At 42.8% G+C, this 16,352-nt stretch overlaps 1 protein-coding gene across 1 annotated transcript; it reads right to left on the reverse strand.

The window, feature by feature from the left end:
• Positions 1-2,068: 2,068 nt before the first annotated feature.
• Positions 2,069-15,962, reverse strand: PARD6B (par-6 family cell polarity regulator beta). Its single transcript, XM_045771546.2, has 3 exons — positions 15,597-15,962; positions 11,001-11,223; positions 2,069-3,419 (listed from the first exon to the last, which is right to left on the reverse strand). The coding sequence occupies exons 1-3, from the start codon at positions 15,660-15,662 to the stop codon at positions 2,596-2,598; spliced, it is 1,113 nt and encodes a 370-aa protein (XP_045627502.1). The 5' UTR covers positions 15,663-15,962; the 3' UTR covers positions 2,069-2,595.
• Between the last annotated feature and the right edge of the window lie 390 nt (positions 15,963-16,352).

The following is a 16,352-nucleotide window of genomic DNA, read 5'->3' on the forward strand; positions in this document are numbered from 1 at the left end:
AATGGTAACTCTGCAGTATCACACGTTACCTCTCACACAACCAGAATAACTACATTTTAAATGCTATCGTCCTGCACATTATCATATGCTCACACAGAGTTGCAGTCCATGTATACACAGCTTGGCGTTTATCTTTTAAAAATTAAAAGTTAAGGAAGCCAGGGTATTATCTTCTTCCTACTCATTTTATATAATGAGTGCTTGGTAAATATTTGTTGGGTGACTTTTCATATATTTGCAAACAAGAAAGTAGCCTTTATACAAGTCTATCTTTATTTGTAAAAAATAATATGCAACTAAAGCTAATTTGATTTTTAAAATCAAAGTTCATTTAGTGATAATGTACATTTTATAACAGTTGTAGTAAAATACTGACATTTGATAGTTTAAACAAAGTATCATTCATGTAAAAATCATGTTGTCGCATGTAAAATTTAATTAGAAAATTCATAGTTCACAAAAGTACATATATTTTGTTGATAGCTCATGAGAACATTTTCATAAATTTACTCAAGATACAGAACAAAATTCACAGTTAGGCTTGACATTTAGTACTATAAAATTTTATGCTGAATCCACTGATATTTCTGTTAATAAGGTACACTTGGAATAACTGATTCTGACTATCAACGAACTGACATTTGATTGTATAACCAAGATCTATTGGTTTTACAATACGTCTAGTAATCAATTATCTCACCAATAATTTAAATGAGAAATCTAGTTTTAACACCACTGACATATACCCTTGGCAGGATAATTAAAATAAAAAGCACTAGCAGCTTTGATTTCCATTTTCATGAATGCATACAAGACAAATCTGTACTTTATAGTTAAAATTTGTACAAAAAGTCAAGCCCTGAAGTATTTTTCCCCCAAGAGAAAAGTTTGGATGTTAAAACTTTGTTAAAAAAAAAGAGAGAGAGAGAGAGAGGTAGTGTGTGAAAGGATTTTTACTTAATGTGTTGAACCCCTGCACCACTTATAATATAAATGAAATTTAACCTACATGTTAACATTTTGCCGTTCAAGAGTCAAATTTCTATACCTCACAGAAGGTTAAGGCTGGAATGCCATTAACAAATAGTGGTAGAGAAGTGGAAGAACTTGGGTGAATTCAACAAAAGTACATTGCATTATATAATGCTGTGCAGTTACTAGTTCAGTGATCATCTGTTTAGTGGTAACGTGAACAAAATACATGAAGTATTCTGAGTCAAGTGGCCTTCCTTCAGTCCAAGACTTCTTCATGTATCTTTACCGTAGAGAGAAAATATCCTTCAAAACGGAGTCACTTAATTCTTCATTGTTTCCGTAGCACGCGGCTGTTACAGAGGTACCCATTCTAGCCCTACCATAAAATTAATTAATAAATAACTCTGAGAGAAATAGCCATAAGCCATAGGGAGCTTATGTGCTTCACACGATCCTGGGTTTCTATATACAGGCCCACTGTAGCGCTCGTGCACGCCGTACGGGGAAATCAGGCGAGGAATGGAAGTCAGCAGCCTTACCCTTCACTTGTTCTAAGTGGATGCATTGGAAAGCAATAAATAGCCTCATAAAATTAATAGCAATAAACTCTACCTGTCCAAGGTGAATACTCTATATTTCTTCATAAAGTGTAGGCAGTGTTCCTAGAAATCCCATTAAGGAAAAACCAAATAGCTCACATAAAAAAGTGCACGTCTGTCCTGTGTGTAAAAGTCTCTTAATCGGGGTGCATTTTTAATCCAACCTGATTCGTACTACTCAAATACAACAGCAGAGTATAAAAGCACACCAACGAAACACACACCAACAGCAAAAGCAATGATTTCCGATGAGACGGGAATGAGGGCGAGAGGAGATGAAGGGGGTCTCACGTATTACCAGTTAATGGAACTGCCTTTTGCAACATTAAGTCATATGTACGTGGAATGAGTCTGTAAATGTGAAAGCTATAGGATGAACAAGGTTGAAACCTGAACAACTGTTAGAGTTTAATTCAGGAACATGGTTTCAATGCTTTATGACATAGGAAGCAACTCCCCAAAACAGGCAACTGGTTTGATTTCTTAGATATCAGAAAAAAAAAAAAAAAAGGATTTGAAAAAAATTACTTGTAACAATTAGCAACAGGGGAACAACACTAAAAAATCAAAATAAAATACAGGGAACAATGGGGCTGAGGTCCCCAAGGTACCGAAGGACAGAATCAGACTTCTTCACATTAGAATTTTAAAAAAACACAGTTAAAGGAAAAGCTAACTGGGCTCTGCACAGCAGGTTAAATACGCAACCACTTCGAACGGAAATGATCTGGTCCTCTCATAGTTCTGAGAATGTGCTCTAACATTCAGTTCTCTAGAGACAAAATAGCAGAAGCACATGATTTCATTAGCAAAGGCCCCTTTTAGGTTTAGACTCACCTCTGACAAACTGAAGTTTACATTAACAATTATCAAACTACTATTTTAGTAACATTTTAAGCTTGCAATATTATTTTTCTCATGCCTACTCCAGGTCACTGGTTCAGAGGTATATATGCTTTGAACTAGCCAAATTTACAAGTCCCTTCGGCAGCCTCACTCCGAAGACATTCAGACAAAGGTTTCATAGTGTTATGATCGTCCCATCTTCTTCTAAGAGTTTTTGACCCGGAGCATGTGTTTCTGTGTTTGTGCCACTTGCTACAGGTGCTAAGCTCACTTCATTAGAAGGAATAAAACCATTCTGTCCAGACTCAAAATTGAGTTCTATTTGCGTTAATGATTCGAGGCTCTCGGTATTGGGAACGGCTTTAGGAATCTGCTGTGGCACTCCGTTATCTTCAATAATAATGTCATCTTCATCACTGTCTTCGTCCTCTGGCTCAAAGCTTGGTTCTACCTGCTGGGGATAGCCCAGGAGGCTATTATCTGTGGACTGGCCAGAGCTGCCGGAAGTCCGACTGTTCCGAACAACATTATTCCTCTGGTTTGCTGGTCTCACTGTTATAATGAGGTTGCGGCTGTTGGCGATCATCATGTCTGTTACTTGATCAAGACTCTTCCCTGAAACTTCTATGCCGTTAACCTCTAAAACTTCATCATTAACAGCTAACAGTCCTGTGCTTTGAGCCAGGCCTCCTGGGACAAGTCTGGATATAAAGATCCCTGGGACCTTCTCTAAGCCATGCGGTGTGACCCTGACACTGGAGCCATCCCGGATGTAGAATCCTAAGGGTTTCTCGGTGCCGTACTTGTAAAGACGAACCCTACGATGTGTTTCTGGGAGAATATCCACGTCTATAATAGAAGACACGGGTCTGAAGTCTTGGGGCATACTAATGACTATATGTGGCTTTTTTCTATGGTTGTCAGGACGCAATACATTGGTTAAAACATTCTTCTTCTTTATTAGTGTGTCTGTACCAAAGGCACTGTAGTCTGCTTCTTCTGTTTAAAAATAAAATAAAATAATTATAGAAATGATGTAAAAACACCCATTTTATCTATACAGAAGAGATAACTCACATGTATTTGGTACATAAACAATTTAAATATTAGTTTATTTCTAATCAGATCAAAATGTAGTGCGGCAGTACCATCTGCTGTACTAAAAGGAACCACTAGGTGGCCCTCTCAAGCACACATCGTAAAATCCCAAATGTTCAATCCGCTAAAACTCAAGGACTATTTAACAGTGAGAGGGGAAAATGAAATTCTGATAAGCTTAACAAACACACTCTTGAACAACATTTCAAATGAGTTACTTAAAACGTATTTTTCCTTCATTCGTTTAAGAAATTCCACGTTGCCTATTTCTTAACTCAACGATATAAAATGGGCCACTTTTGAGTCCCAAGGTAAACCAAGAGAATGAACCTGTACTATACAGGCTGGCGGGGCAGGTGATGTAATTAAATGAAACAGATAAAATGCATGAAATGATCATGTAAATTAGATGAACGTATATCTAGAACTTAGGAATTTTGGTCTTCTGCGAATAAACGTTCTCCCTCAGGTTTCCAGGGGTGTTCTTAATCTTCAATTTCCTCACTTTTGAAAGAGGCTGAAGTCCAAGATTTAACTGTTTTCTTCACTGTGTGAAAAACAAAGAAGCGCAGAGGACCCTGTCTCCGCGGTGATGCCGCAGACGACGCGGAGTGGGAGGACTGGCCAGCGGGAGCGCTCCAGCCTCACTTAATGGCATCGCTGCCCCCGTGCCAGGTAGGCTTTCCTCCACTATAGGATTTTGTGTGGCCAAATCCCATTTGCCACGGAGCCTTGTTTTTTAAGTAAAAATGTTTTCGTTTTTAAATGCTGACACCTAATTAAATATCAACCACACAAACCAGTTTGAATCAAACAACAGAAGCGGGTTGCATTCATGCTTCCAGCCAGCAATCTATAATCTCGGATGGAAACTAAGAGACACAGGGCACCTAAAACCAGATAGGCCTTCTGAAGTCATACTGCTGAAGGAAAATACCTACGAACAAAACACCTCATCAGAAAACTAGAGGTCAAAAAAAAAAAGGAAATGAAATTAACATCAGGCGTAAAACTTGAAATCACGTTTCAAAAATAACATAGGAGAAACTAAAAGGTCAGAATCTTTAAGGATAAAAATGTATTTCCTAAGAACAAAGGAGACAAAAGCCCCCTCCCGCAAAGAGCTAGTTCAAAATCTTAGTCTCAGCTACTGCTCCAGATAATAGTACTACCACCGTACTATGATTGTACAGGATTCAGTTCATATTCTTTCCCTTGACTCTCACACTGTATTGATAAATATTATCATCTTTACTCTATAAACCAGGAAATTAAGGGCACAAAATAATGATTAAGAGTACAAAATACAGAGAAAAGACTGGACCTTAATTTTCTTACTAGGCCGATAACTTACCCATTCACAGAATGAGTATTAAGTGTCAGGTGTGTGTTGGAGTATGGAGAACTTTTTTTTCTCATGCTGCTTCAACATTCTTCAAAAGCTAGTTGCAAAGAAATATACGAGACTAGGGGTACCTTAATTTTTGGCATTTCCCCCTCTGGGGATAATTCTGTCTTTATTTATAAAGTATCTACACCCTGTTCTTACAGCGACAAATTTATAATTTGGCTTTGGAAATTAACCCACTGATACAAGAAACTTTTTGGCAACATTTGACCAAAAGCCTATCAACGATAGTCTTCTACTGAAATGTGTTTTCTCAGAAGTATGCATTTTCATTTTAAAACAATCAATTAAGAAAACCCACATAAGATTTATAAGGAAAATTCCAGACCATACACACTGAGAACAAAATTAAGTTGCCTACATGGGAAACCTGACCAAAAAAAAGAAAACAACCCCAAATCTGCATAATTTGGCATCGCGTCCAGACTGTTTGAATGCTCTCTGCTAAATTCTCAAAAGCAATATGCCCCAGCACAAAGGCACCTTTGTTCTCCCATCTAGCTAATCAGTTTCCAGCCACTGGGAAAAGAAATATTTTGGCAGAAAGCCAGGGTGCAGAGTGTTAGTTTAAAGTGTAAAGGTGACTGTCCACAGGGAACCGAGAGTTCACTTTCTACCTGAGTCTGTGTCAAAGCACGAAACTCAGAATAAGATGAAAAGTTTGCAAACCTGGTTCACAGCAGCCTCCCCCGCTGTAAAAACCCAGGCTTATGCAACAGTACATGATACAGGCTTAGACGGCAATCCCTCCCTCACCCCAAGCCTGTCCCTCTGCCACAATCTCGGCTGACGGCAATCAACAAGGATCCACTTGGAATGCCTCGGAGGAGCCAAACTGCGTGTCTCAATTCCTTACAAGCAGAAAGCTCCTGCGCTTTACTTCCAGAGGAGCCCTGCAGGAACTCCCCTCCGGACCTCTTACTGTTTAAACAGTTAAATTCCAAAAAGCCTGGTTATCTCATTTCTTAACTCACAGGGAGTCGCAAGTCACAGATTCAGAGCAGGTGGTAAGGGTCCACCAGTGAGTGGCAGGCACAGACACAGGAAGTAAAAGCCTACAGTGTTAAAGCAAATCTGGGGAGAAAAAAATACCCATATAAATATCTGGGGAGAAAAAAAAAAACAAACCTCATATACACCCCATCATCATCCCTGTACAGTAACAAAACAGTAACAGTTCATGGTAGGGTCATCAAGAAAGTTCAAGATTATGACCCATTTGAAGTTCTGTGAGAAGACAGGGAAGAATGAAGTAATTTTTGAAATTATTCTATTCCAGGGTTGACCACCTTCTCCCCTCCAAGAGCAGCCATTGGCCATACAGAAAGGAACGAAGTGTGGCTGTGTTCCAAGAAAACTTTATTTACAAAAACAGCTAGCAAGCCTTGTTTGCAAACCCCTGTTCTAATCCAAAATGGTTAAATGAACTAAATTTGGCAACTTTAAAAGGATTAAACATCACCTAAAGCAATATTCAAAGTATGCAAATCCCTTCACTTCCTAATATAAGAAAAACCAATCACCAAACATTTCAGAAGCAGGCGATGTGGCCAGGCCTTGCGTCCTGCACTGCGGATTCAGGGAACAGAAGAGATACGGGCGGTGCTTGCTCTCACGGTGCTTACAGTCTATAGGAGGAGACGGCAATGAACACTTGCAAACAAATTATGACAAAGGGGCCAAGAGCCTGGGTGTAGATACAGTGAGCTTTGGCAGCCTAGCCTCCTTGCAGGGTGAAGCGGGGCTTCTCCAGGGGAAGTGAGGTTTGTGCTGAGATCAGAAATGAAGCCAGTAGCTAATCAGGTAGAAGGGAGGGAAGAATGTTCCCGGCACAGGGTGCAACAAATACAGCGGAGGGCAGGTTGGGGTAGACGAAGAAATCCAATAGGGAGGGAGGCGTGGGAGAAGGAGGAGCCAAGAACCCAGTGAGAGGCAGCCTGGGGCCAAGCAGACGAACAGGGCCTCCCGGGGGTGTAGGATTGTGGACTTCAGCCTAAGGGCAATGGGAAGAACACTAAAGATTTGGGTTTTTCTATTAAGCTCACCCTGACTGGAGAGTGACCCTGAGGGAGACCATGGCGGGGGGGGGGGGGGGGTACTGCCTGGTCTGGAGCAGAGGCAGTGCTGATGGGGAAACAAATCCGAAAAATAATTAGGACTGTTGCTAATAGGCTTGGTGACTGACTGAACAACAGGTTATGTGTCACAGGTGACACCCAGGTTTCTGTTGTGAGCAACTGGTATCATACGCTGTTCTTCAAAATTCAGCTGACAATTACGATGCATCTCTCTTGGAGCACTTCTAAATCAAACCTGGATTCATTAAAAAGCAATCGTACACCTACAGACTAATGTCCACTGCACAGTTCTAAGGACCGAGGTGCCTGATCGGGTGTCTGGGCCACCAGGCCGTGCCTGAAGTACAACCATGTGTAAAGCAGGCAAGGCCCTTCAATGTTTCCAACAAACTCTTTCGAATAAATCCAGGATGTGAATGCGTCTGTCTGATGTCACAGGAAAACAGATGGTAACACAGCAAGGAGGTGTGGTGGGGATACTCCTGATCGGATCTGGCGAGCAGCCTGTGCACATCCTCGGGTCCCTGACTTGGCTGCCCCTCACGACTGGCTGGGAAAGCCTCTTAACTCCAATGGGGGATGGCGGTTGGCAAAAGATCTGGGAATCCTCTTTGTGAATCTAATTTTTCAGAGAGCAGGCATTTTGTTTTCTTTGGTTTCTGCTTCCATGACAATAGCCTGAGAGTATGGGGTTTTTCTTCTAACAATAAATTATTATAAGACAAAACCTTTCAAGATAGGCAACGATACAATCTTCGAATTCACACTATATAGTTTACGCATTCAACTGTGAACTTTCACTTCTAAGAAACTTCTAGATGTATCAGATTTTAAAAGATAACATGATTTTAAAATTTAAAATGGTTTTAAAGTTTGTTTTTTAAAATCACTTGGTACCATCTAAGTGTAACTGCCGCCTTACCAATTCCTAAACTGGAATCAACAAGCCAAGAAAACAAAGTGTATTGTAATGAAGCAGTAAAATGTTACTATACTTAATGTCAAGCTTTATATTAACTTCCTGAATTTAATGTCCATTGAAGTTTACCTGAAATCAGCTTTCTGCTCAAGCATCTGCTGAGCTTTAAAAGAAAAAAAGTTATCACTGGGAATCACGGGGCACTGCTTAAGTCTGTTAAGACAGACAATAAACAAGATAACTCGTACTTACATAAGGTAATTCCAGGTCTGATAAAGGTGGGGGCCGGGTTAGGGGGCTCTGGCTAGGGTGGTCCAAAGAGACCCCTCTGAGGAAGTTATTCTGATAAGATACGGATTGAGGAGGGAGCCGGGGGAGGAGAGAGGAGAAAAGCAAAGAGCAAAAGCACAGGGACAGCAACACCCTTTCAAAGTCAGAGAGAGAGCCAGCCAGCGCAGCGGCTGTGATGAGGGACTGGGGGAACAGAGGATGAGGTTGTTAAGTTCAAACAGGAAGGGTTTTATTCTGGTTGCAGTGGGAAGTGGGGGGGGGGGGCATTAAACAGGAATGGCTTGATCAGCTTACTTTTATGCTCTCCATAAGTCGTATTTGTATTACATTTATATTTTTATTATTTTTATTTTAGGGCACCTGGGTGGCTCAGTCGGTTGAGCATCTGCCTTTGGCTCAGGTCATAATCCCGGGGTCCTGGGACTGAGCCGTGTGTCGTGTGTCTGGCTCCCTGCTCAGCGGGGAGCCTGCTCCTCCTCCCCCCCCACCCCCCCCGTCTTGTGCTCTCTCATATAAATAAATAAAATCTTAAAAAAAATAAAGATTTTATTTATTTATTTGACAGAGAGAGAGAACATAAGCAGGGAGAGCAGCAGACAGAAAAGCAGACTCCCTGCTGAGCAGGGAGCCCCGACACAGGGCTCGATCCCAGGACCCCAAAATCATGACCTGAGCCAATGGCCGATGCTCAACCGACTGAGCCACCCAGGCGCCCCTACATTTATATTTTTAAAAACAAAAATGTTCTCTTGAATGTATTGCCTATTTCTAAATAAAACTTTTTTTTTTTTTTAAAGATGGTGGGGAGGAGTAGAGGGAGAGAGAATCCTAGGTAGGCTCACCACTCCCTTCGCCCTTCGGCAGAGACCTGGGGCTCAGGGCTTAATCTCTCAACCATGAGTTCATGACCTGAACAAAAACCAAGAATTAGACGCCTAACTAACCGAGCCACCCAGGCGCCCCTTTCTAAATCAAATTCTAAGAGCTGTTTACTATATTAGACATTTATTTCTAGGACACAGAAAACTTTTGTTCACATATAAACATATTCAAAAGCAAACAGCAGAACATAACCAACCTTAAGAGATGTGAGGATTAATCAATCCCACAATCATTAAGTGTTACAACATCAGTAATGAAAACATGTAGTGGTATAATCCAACTCCCACCATCTTACAAAAAGGATAATCCAACAAAATGTTCTGGATGGCGGTAGTTTAAAAATAAGGCACTCCACACTTGAATACACATTCCAAACAGAAACAAAGTTGTTAATGAGAATTACAACTGCTAATAAGAAAGGCCTAATCATCAATAATTATTGACATTATTCTGCTTAAATGACAAGTTCCACATGATTGCTTTGTTTTCTCTCCTCTGCTGATGTTCTTTTGTCTCCAACAGTCTGTACACAGCTTTACAAGGGTCCATCCCTGGTTTTCATTCCTACGAGGCCTTACGTCTCCTCCCGAGAATTTCTCAACTATCGCTTTTCCACAGACTTCCAATTTTCTCTGACGGGGCCTCTAGATTTCGATCCAAAGTTCCTGTCTACCATTTCCAATTTCCTACGTGGCACGGTTAAAACTCACCAGCCAAATATCCTAAAACCAAACCCGTTTTCTTTCCGGACTTATCTCCCTCTTCCAAATTCCGCTTGTAGATGGCACTGTCCCAGCCATCAGACTTGAACCTGGAAAGCTGTTCTCTGTCGGACTCCTCTTCAACTCGCTGCCATCCAGCGGGGAGCACAGTGGCTCTCAAATACCAGATATGCCCTCTTTATCTAACACGGCCACTGTCGTCATCTGCCTCCCCCAATGGGGCGGCTTCCCAGCTGTCCCTTCACCACCAGCTCCTGGCCCTCCCCCCCCCCCCCAAGACTGCTGCTCCCTCCAACTCATCCCCAACAGCCAAACTAATATTCCTAGATTAACACTCTAATTGTACCACGCCACTGTTATGGATCTATGAAATCCATCTCAGGGGTCTCTAGGAAAATCAATTTGTGTATTTCTAAGTATTCTGTAAATGGTCAAGTGATAATGGACATGTTACCCTTGGAGGTTTATTTTGTTGGTAGACTTTAGTTCCTCCAAACCCAGAAAAGCAAAGCTATGTAATCAGTGGAATTTCAAAGCCCTGGGAGTGGTCTAAGGTTTATCAACTGATTGGAAATACAGTTTCACCTTCCAGGGTAATCCCTACCCATTCTCTCGAACTGCTTTCTGGGTTGGTTTATAAACATAGTAAGGCTTTCATTATCCCACCAACACTGAGCTTGCTGCTATCATGCTGGCTTTCTAAACCTCTTCATTTACCAAAGGCAAAGAAATAAATGGCACACATCAGGCCCATGTGCAGACAGACAGACACACAGACGTGGAGGAGGGACAAAGTAAAAAAAAAAAAAAAGTTTTAAAACTCAAAATACATTTGAAAATGCTTGCCATATAGGATGGTTATTTTGAATGTTCTTTTGCAAGACTAGTATCAGTGTTTAAATTCCTCCACAATAATGACTTGCTATCTAATTTTCTGTGAAAAGCATTCTAAATAAGTAACTTTCCTTCAGGTAGCTATTAAGTAGTAAATACAGCACTTGAAAGTTGGTTGCCACCAAAAAATGAGAAATCTTATTTCCAAAATCACAGTCTTTTCTATCGCACCTTTCTACATGGACAAAATTCTATTCAACGAAGTGAGGATTCAATGCATAATCCTATTAATGAGGAAAATAAACTACTTTTATTTCTAAAACAATTTTTCTACACAGTGGTACTTACCCTTTTTTTGTATAAAAATCCTAAGCAGTGGATTGGCCGTTGAAACAGCTTTGTGATAATTATCATCATTATTTATAGGCAGTAAGTCTCCATGGATGTCTGCATAGCCTACTAAAACGTCAACATTGGGTATCTTATGAACATGCTGCAGTAATCCATAAAACTCCTCAAATTTTCCAGGTTTGGATCTTTCCAGTGAAAACCGACGAAATTCAGCTCCGAACTATAAATACAACGAACATATTAATTAAAAACAAAGCAAAAGGAACAGGATTCAATCTGAAAACGCACTCCATAGGAAAATTAACAGGCATAGTATTCCCATAATAAAAAAGACAGTCTATTGTCAGAAACCTCATTATCTGGAGATAAAACAGCATACGGGAGACACAGGAATGTGCCTTCTCACTGCTACGTCTCTGAAGGGCATTCCCTTCCAGAGATGCAGGCTCCGCTCAATCCCTTGGGTTCCCGGGCCTCACTGGAGACTGTCCTGCAATAGTGACTCAGCTCAAACCCTGTCTGGAGCCCAGATCCTGACAGCAGTCCTCGCCCCACTTAGGCCATGGGGTAAAAAAGATGTGCCCAAGTCTTTATGTTGACCATTAGCAAAAAGCACCTAATTTTCTTCCCCCATAAAAGGAATTACGATTTCACAGGAAGTGGCAAGAATTAATAGCAACATATAAAAAAGGGACTTTGAGCTTCTTGGCATTGAGGCACAATACAAATGGGAGGTACATCATGTAAGAACTAGGTCTAGAGATAAGAAGCATCATCCCTATCATAATCCTGGAAAAAAGCTTTACTGATACATAAAATATATATCCTACAACCGCCCAATTAATGCAAGTAGTGCTTATGTGCCTGGCACAGTGCCTGAGCCCTAAAGATGGAAAGGCTCAGGCCTGCAGCAGGAGCTCACCCATGAGTGGGTAAAGAGGACAAAGACATCAGAGAGGTATTAAGGGACCACAGAAACACCTCTATTATGCCCCATTCTGATTCCTCTTCTAGAAACACACCTCTGCTCTCCAAATGCCAGATTATTAAAGTGGCTGTTATTCAGCACTCAGGACTGGCTTCATCTGGTCCCTGATAAACAGGATCTATGACTTACTATGGGCCCAGGGCGGCAGTTTCTCCAGGTGGAAACCTAGGTAAGGTTAATCAGCCTTTCTCAGAAAGTGTCCCAGCCACTAAGTTTAGGAAATGCTACAAAACTATAATCATACTCTTAGGAATCACTGTGGAGACCAGCTATTAAAGACTCAGCTCAGTCCTCAGTTGATTTTTTTTTAAAACTTTAAACAAATGTTTGCTACATTTGTCAACCACTGAACTCATTTTTCCTCTAAATATCTACTATTAACAAGAAATACTAATGTATTCTAACGTAATGTAATACTAACACAGCCTTAAGCATCAAGCAGAGAGAGTCCCCATCAGAATAATTTGAGCAGATTACAAATGTGTCAATTCATCTTCCCAAGCAACTATGGGATATCTGGAGTCACTGGGTCTGTTACACTGAAGAAATTCATCCGCTTTGCTAATACCTACACTACATTAGTATTAAATTAAAAAACTCACTAAAACCACCTCTCCTAATAAATAAAAACACATTCCTGAAACATAAACACCAACATTTGTCAAGAACATAAGGTGACTCATTGCAAAAACTCTCAAAAAAGTTTAGTCACACCTTCACGTTTCAAAGTAAATAAAAACTCAGCAACACCCTTCATATCAGAGCTAGTCTTATGATGTTATCAAAAGTCACAGTTTCTCCTCCATGTTCTTTATTCCAGTATCACAACGTCAAGCTCCTTGTGCCCTGATTCACGCCAGGGTTTACCACTTCTCCAGGTATGTGAATGTAACATCTAACACTTGAACATTTGAGGGCTCCAACGTCTTTGCTAAAGCTTTTGGGTGAAAATCCTTTGCACAACACGTTTTTCTCGTCCTTAAACGTTATGATAAAAACAATGAAAAATTGTATGGCTTCACAGATGTGCCCTTTTGCAAATGTTAGCAGAAAACAAAACTAAACAAGAGACACTGTTATGCTCCTTGCAGAAAAACAATAGGATTAAGAGAACGTTTTACTACATAAAGAAAAATACTAAGATAGAGATAAAATTAAGACCCAGTCAACTATTCACTACGTGAGCCATTTAGAACTCTTATTTAGGCCCGTCTAGTTTGTCTTGGCCACTCAGGATGTGGCCTTCTCCCAGCATCTGTTGGTACGTTCAAGAAACCACAGAGTTAATTTTAATACTGTTTGCCCATGAATAGTAATTAGAAAACGTACAGTCCAAAGACTGTTCCAAAGTTATTAAAGAATACCACCTTCATTACTGATTGGGAACTTTCCCAGCTCTGCTCAGATAATACCGTTGACACTCTTTTCCATGCAGAAGAAAAAGAGACCCTGAATGTGGATCTGCACGTCACCTGGTTGTGGTTACAAACCTCCTGACCATCAGTTTTGTGAAAAACCGGGATATCACCAAGGCAGCTGACAAAGGGAAATATTGTTTAAAATATCTGTCCAAATACTTTTTAAATGATAAAGATGACAAGTGTTTCATTTAATCCACTAAAAATAAATGTGTCAACAATATCTCCTTAAAACATAAGGTGTCACAGACACACTAAAGACAGTACCTAATATTGTGTCTATTCACCAACATCGAGAAGAACAGAGGATGTACACTTCATTCAGGGCAGGTTCTCAGAATGCCTTGATTCTACGTAAGAGACACGGTTCACTACAAGTCCAGCATGGCAGATCAAACACATAACATGTAGTATAGACACACGTGTGGGAAGGATTCACAGATCAGGTGACAGAAGAGAAGGGGCAGAAAGCCTGAAATTCCAGTCCCAGAGTGCTCCAGGTTTCTAGTCCAGGAGAGAAATTACTATTTGATTGTATTTATCAGTGCCCCTAGAATCTCTACTCCTTTTTTCCTATGGTGAAGAATTAAAGACTTGCTACCAAGATTAGGACCACAAACTGAATTCTAAGATTATGCAACATCATAAGTGTTTTTCTTTTCTTAACCTCGAACCCCACAGATGCAAACTAGATTTATGACAGAAATGCCTGAGAAAGTTCAACCATTGGGCACAGAACCACCACCGCCGCTATTCTGCTCGAGGAAAAACCCTGTTATATCTGGAGTCATCTTAACCCTTAGCTCAAACACGTCTTTTCCATTTGCTCTGGCAGTGCCATGGAGGACAGAGGGAAGAGCACATTCCTTAAATTGCTATAATTACATTTCTATTCTTATTAAACAGAACACTTTCGGTGAAACTACTGCTTACCCTGATACAGATGTCACAAAACGTTTAAATGATACTCAGAATGAATGTGGATATTCCCGAGGCGAAGATCTCAGTTACAGCAACTTACAGAACTTTGCTTATCAATTCTAGATAATAAAGCCATTCCTCCCACCCGCTCTAGGGAGCTCTCCTTACTCTCCTTCACTCAAAACCACTCCCTGATTTGGATTTGCCCTAAGTAGTCTTACATTCAGTGATGTTTCATCATTCTTGAAGTTGATGTGCTCGCACTGTGCTCCCCTTCTTGCCGGTGTTTTGGTTTTCTTAACTATCTTAAGTGTTCTCAAAAACAGTTTTATTCTACAGAGTCTAGAAGTTATTCTACAAAAAGGCTTCCAGGTTTTGGCATAAAAGCAGAGCCTGGCAAAGTCATAACCTTTCTGACCCCTCCCTTTTCTCAGAGAATCAAACTCGATCATCTAAACTCCTCTGGCTCTTCAACTGATGAAACGCTTGCTGAACATGTTGCTGTGGTTGCCGATGACTTTCAAATTCCAGCTCAAAACCCCCTTTGGAAAGCATTTTCTCCCTAATCCCTACAGACTACCCTGCTTAAGGAGCCCTGCAATTTAGGAATTCAGTGGATACGGACGGAATTATCAGCAGACTGGCATGCCTTCGGTCAAGAAGGAAAACACTTGATGTGAAAAGGTAGCACGGCGGAATGAAAAGAGCATCCAGCCTCAAACTGTAAAGGGCTACTCAAACGAAAGGTGATAGTGTTAATTTCACAGATTAAACGCATACCAAAGTTAGTTCTGGAGAAATCCATAGCAGGAAGCAAAGCTAACTTTAAAAGGGCTCCTTACTGCACTGGGCTCTCCTTTTCACCACTCGATGCACCCATGAACCAAAGAAATGGGTAACATTTTGTGACCACGCGTGTTCCAAATACCTTTTACTCATAGACCAGGAGCTAGAATTTCCCCCAAAGCTATCGCACCACACTGCGCTCCGACATCTCCCATCCCTGAACAGGAATGAGATTCAAGGAGATTAAGTGCTCCACTGGTCTTCCCACCTGGGCCAGGAACAAACACAAGGCCCCTCCTTCGCCCCCTTCTCCCAAGTTTACTATCCACCACCTCCTGCCTCCAAATCCCACTGCCGCACCCCCCGCGTTGCACACACTCGGGCAGCCCGTCAGGCCTCCCTGGCCAGCCCCCGGCCTCCCCCAGGCCCGGCCCCGGCCCCCATCAGCCCGCCGCTCCGCCCAGCCCCGGCCCCGCGCACCTTGCTCTTCACCTCCATGGTGCCCAGGCAGCCGCTGCCCGCCCCGTGCCGGTGGCTGCGGTTCATGCTGAGGCCGGGCCCCGCGGCGGCCTCCTCCGGCCGGGCCGCCCCTCGGGAGCGCAAGGAGCGAGTGCGCGGCCGGCGGGCTGGCGAAGCGGCTGCGGCCCGGGCGCCTCCTCACAGGCACCTGCAGAGGGGCGGCCGCGGCTCGGGTCTCCGCGTAGAGCTCCGCTCGGCTAGCTCCTCACGCGGCGGGACCGAGGGTCGGACTGGCGGCGCGGCGGGCGGGGACACGACTCCCTCCCTCCGGGCCTCGGCGGCGGCCGCGAAGGCAGAGGAGGAGGAGGAGGGGGCGGAGCAGAGGCGACAGGCGCCGCAATCTCGCTCTCGGCCACCTCCTCCGCAAGCCCGCGCGCGCGCACCCGAGCCGGGCGGGAGCCGCGGCGCGTGCACGCGCTCACCTGCAGCCTTTGCCGAAGGCTCGGCGGCTCGCGCTCCGCCCACACCCAATAGGAAGCGCGCACCTGCGCCAGCGTCGCCAACCAATCGATACGCGCCTCGAGAAGCGCGTGGGCGGACCGCCTTCTCGAGAATCCCGCCCACCGCCGTGCGATTGGCTCCGCGCGGCGAGGGAGGGGCGGGATCACCTGAAGCCTTTGGCCCCCTCCCTGGATGTAGCAGGAGAGCTGGAAAGCGCATGCGCAGGCTCTGGTGTTTCCGCCTAGGGAAGGCCGGCCGGAAGCGCGAGCGCACCTG

Source organism: Ursus americanus, chromosome 22, assembly GCF_024610735.1.
Source record: "Ursus americanus isolate L20-20 chromosome 22, mUrsAme1.1.p, whole genome shotgun sequence".
NCBI lineage: Eukaryota > Metazoa > Chordata > Mammalia > Carnivora > Ursidae > Ursus > Ursus americanus.

Coding starts and splice junctions, on each gene's coding strand:
- PARD6B (XM_045771546.2), bottom strand. CDS start 15,662: ATGAACCGCAGCCACCGGCACGGGGCGGGCAGCGGCTGCCTGGGCACC. Junction 11,224..15,596: donor CCATGGAGGTGAAGAGCAAG/GTGCGCGGGGCC, acceptor TTGTATTTATAG/TTCGGAGCTGAATTTCGTCG. Junction 3,420..11,000: donor GATTTTTATACAAAAAAAGG/GTAAGTACCACT, acceptor ATTTTTAAACAG/AAGAAGCAGACTACAGTGCC.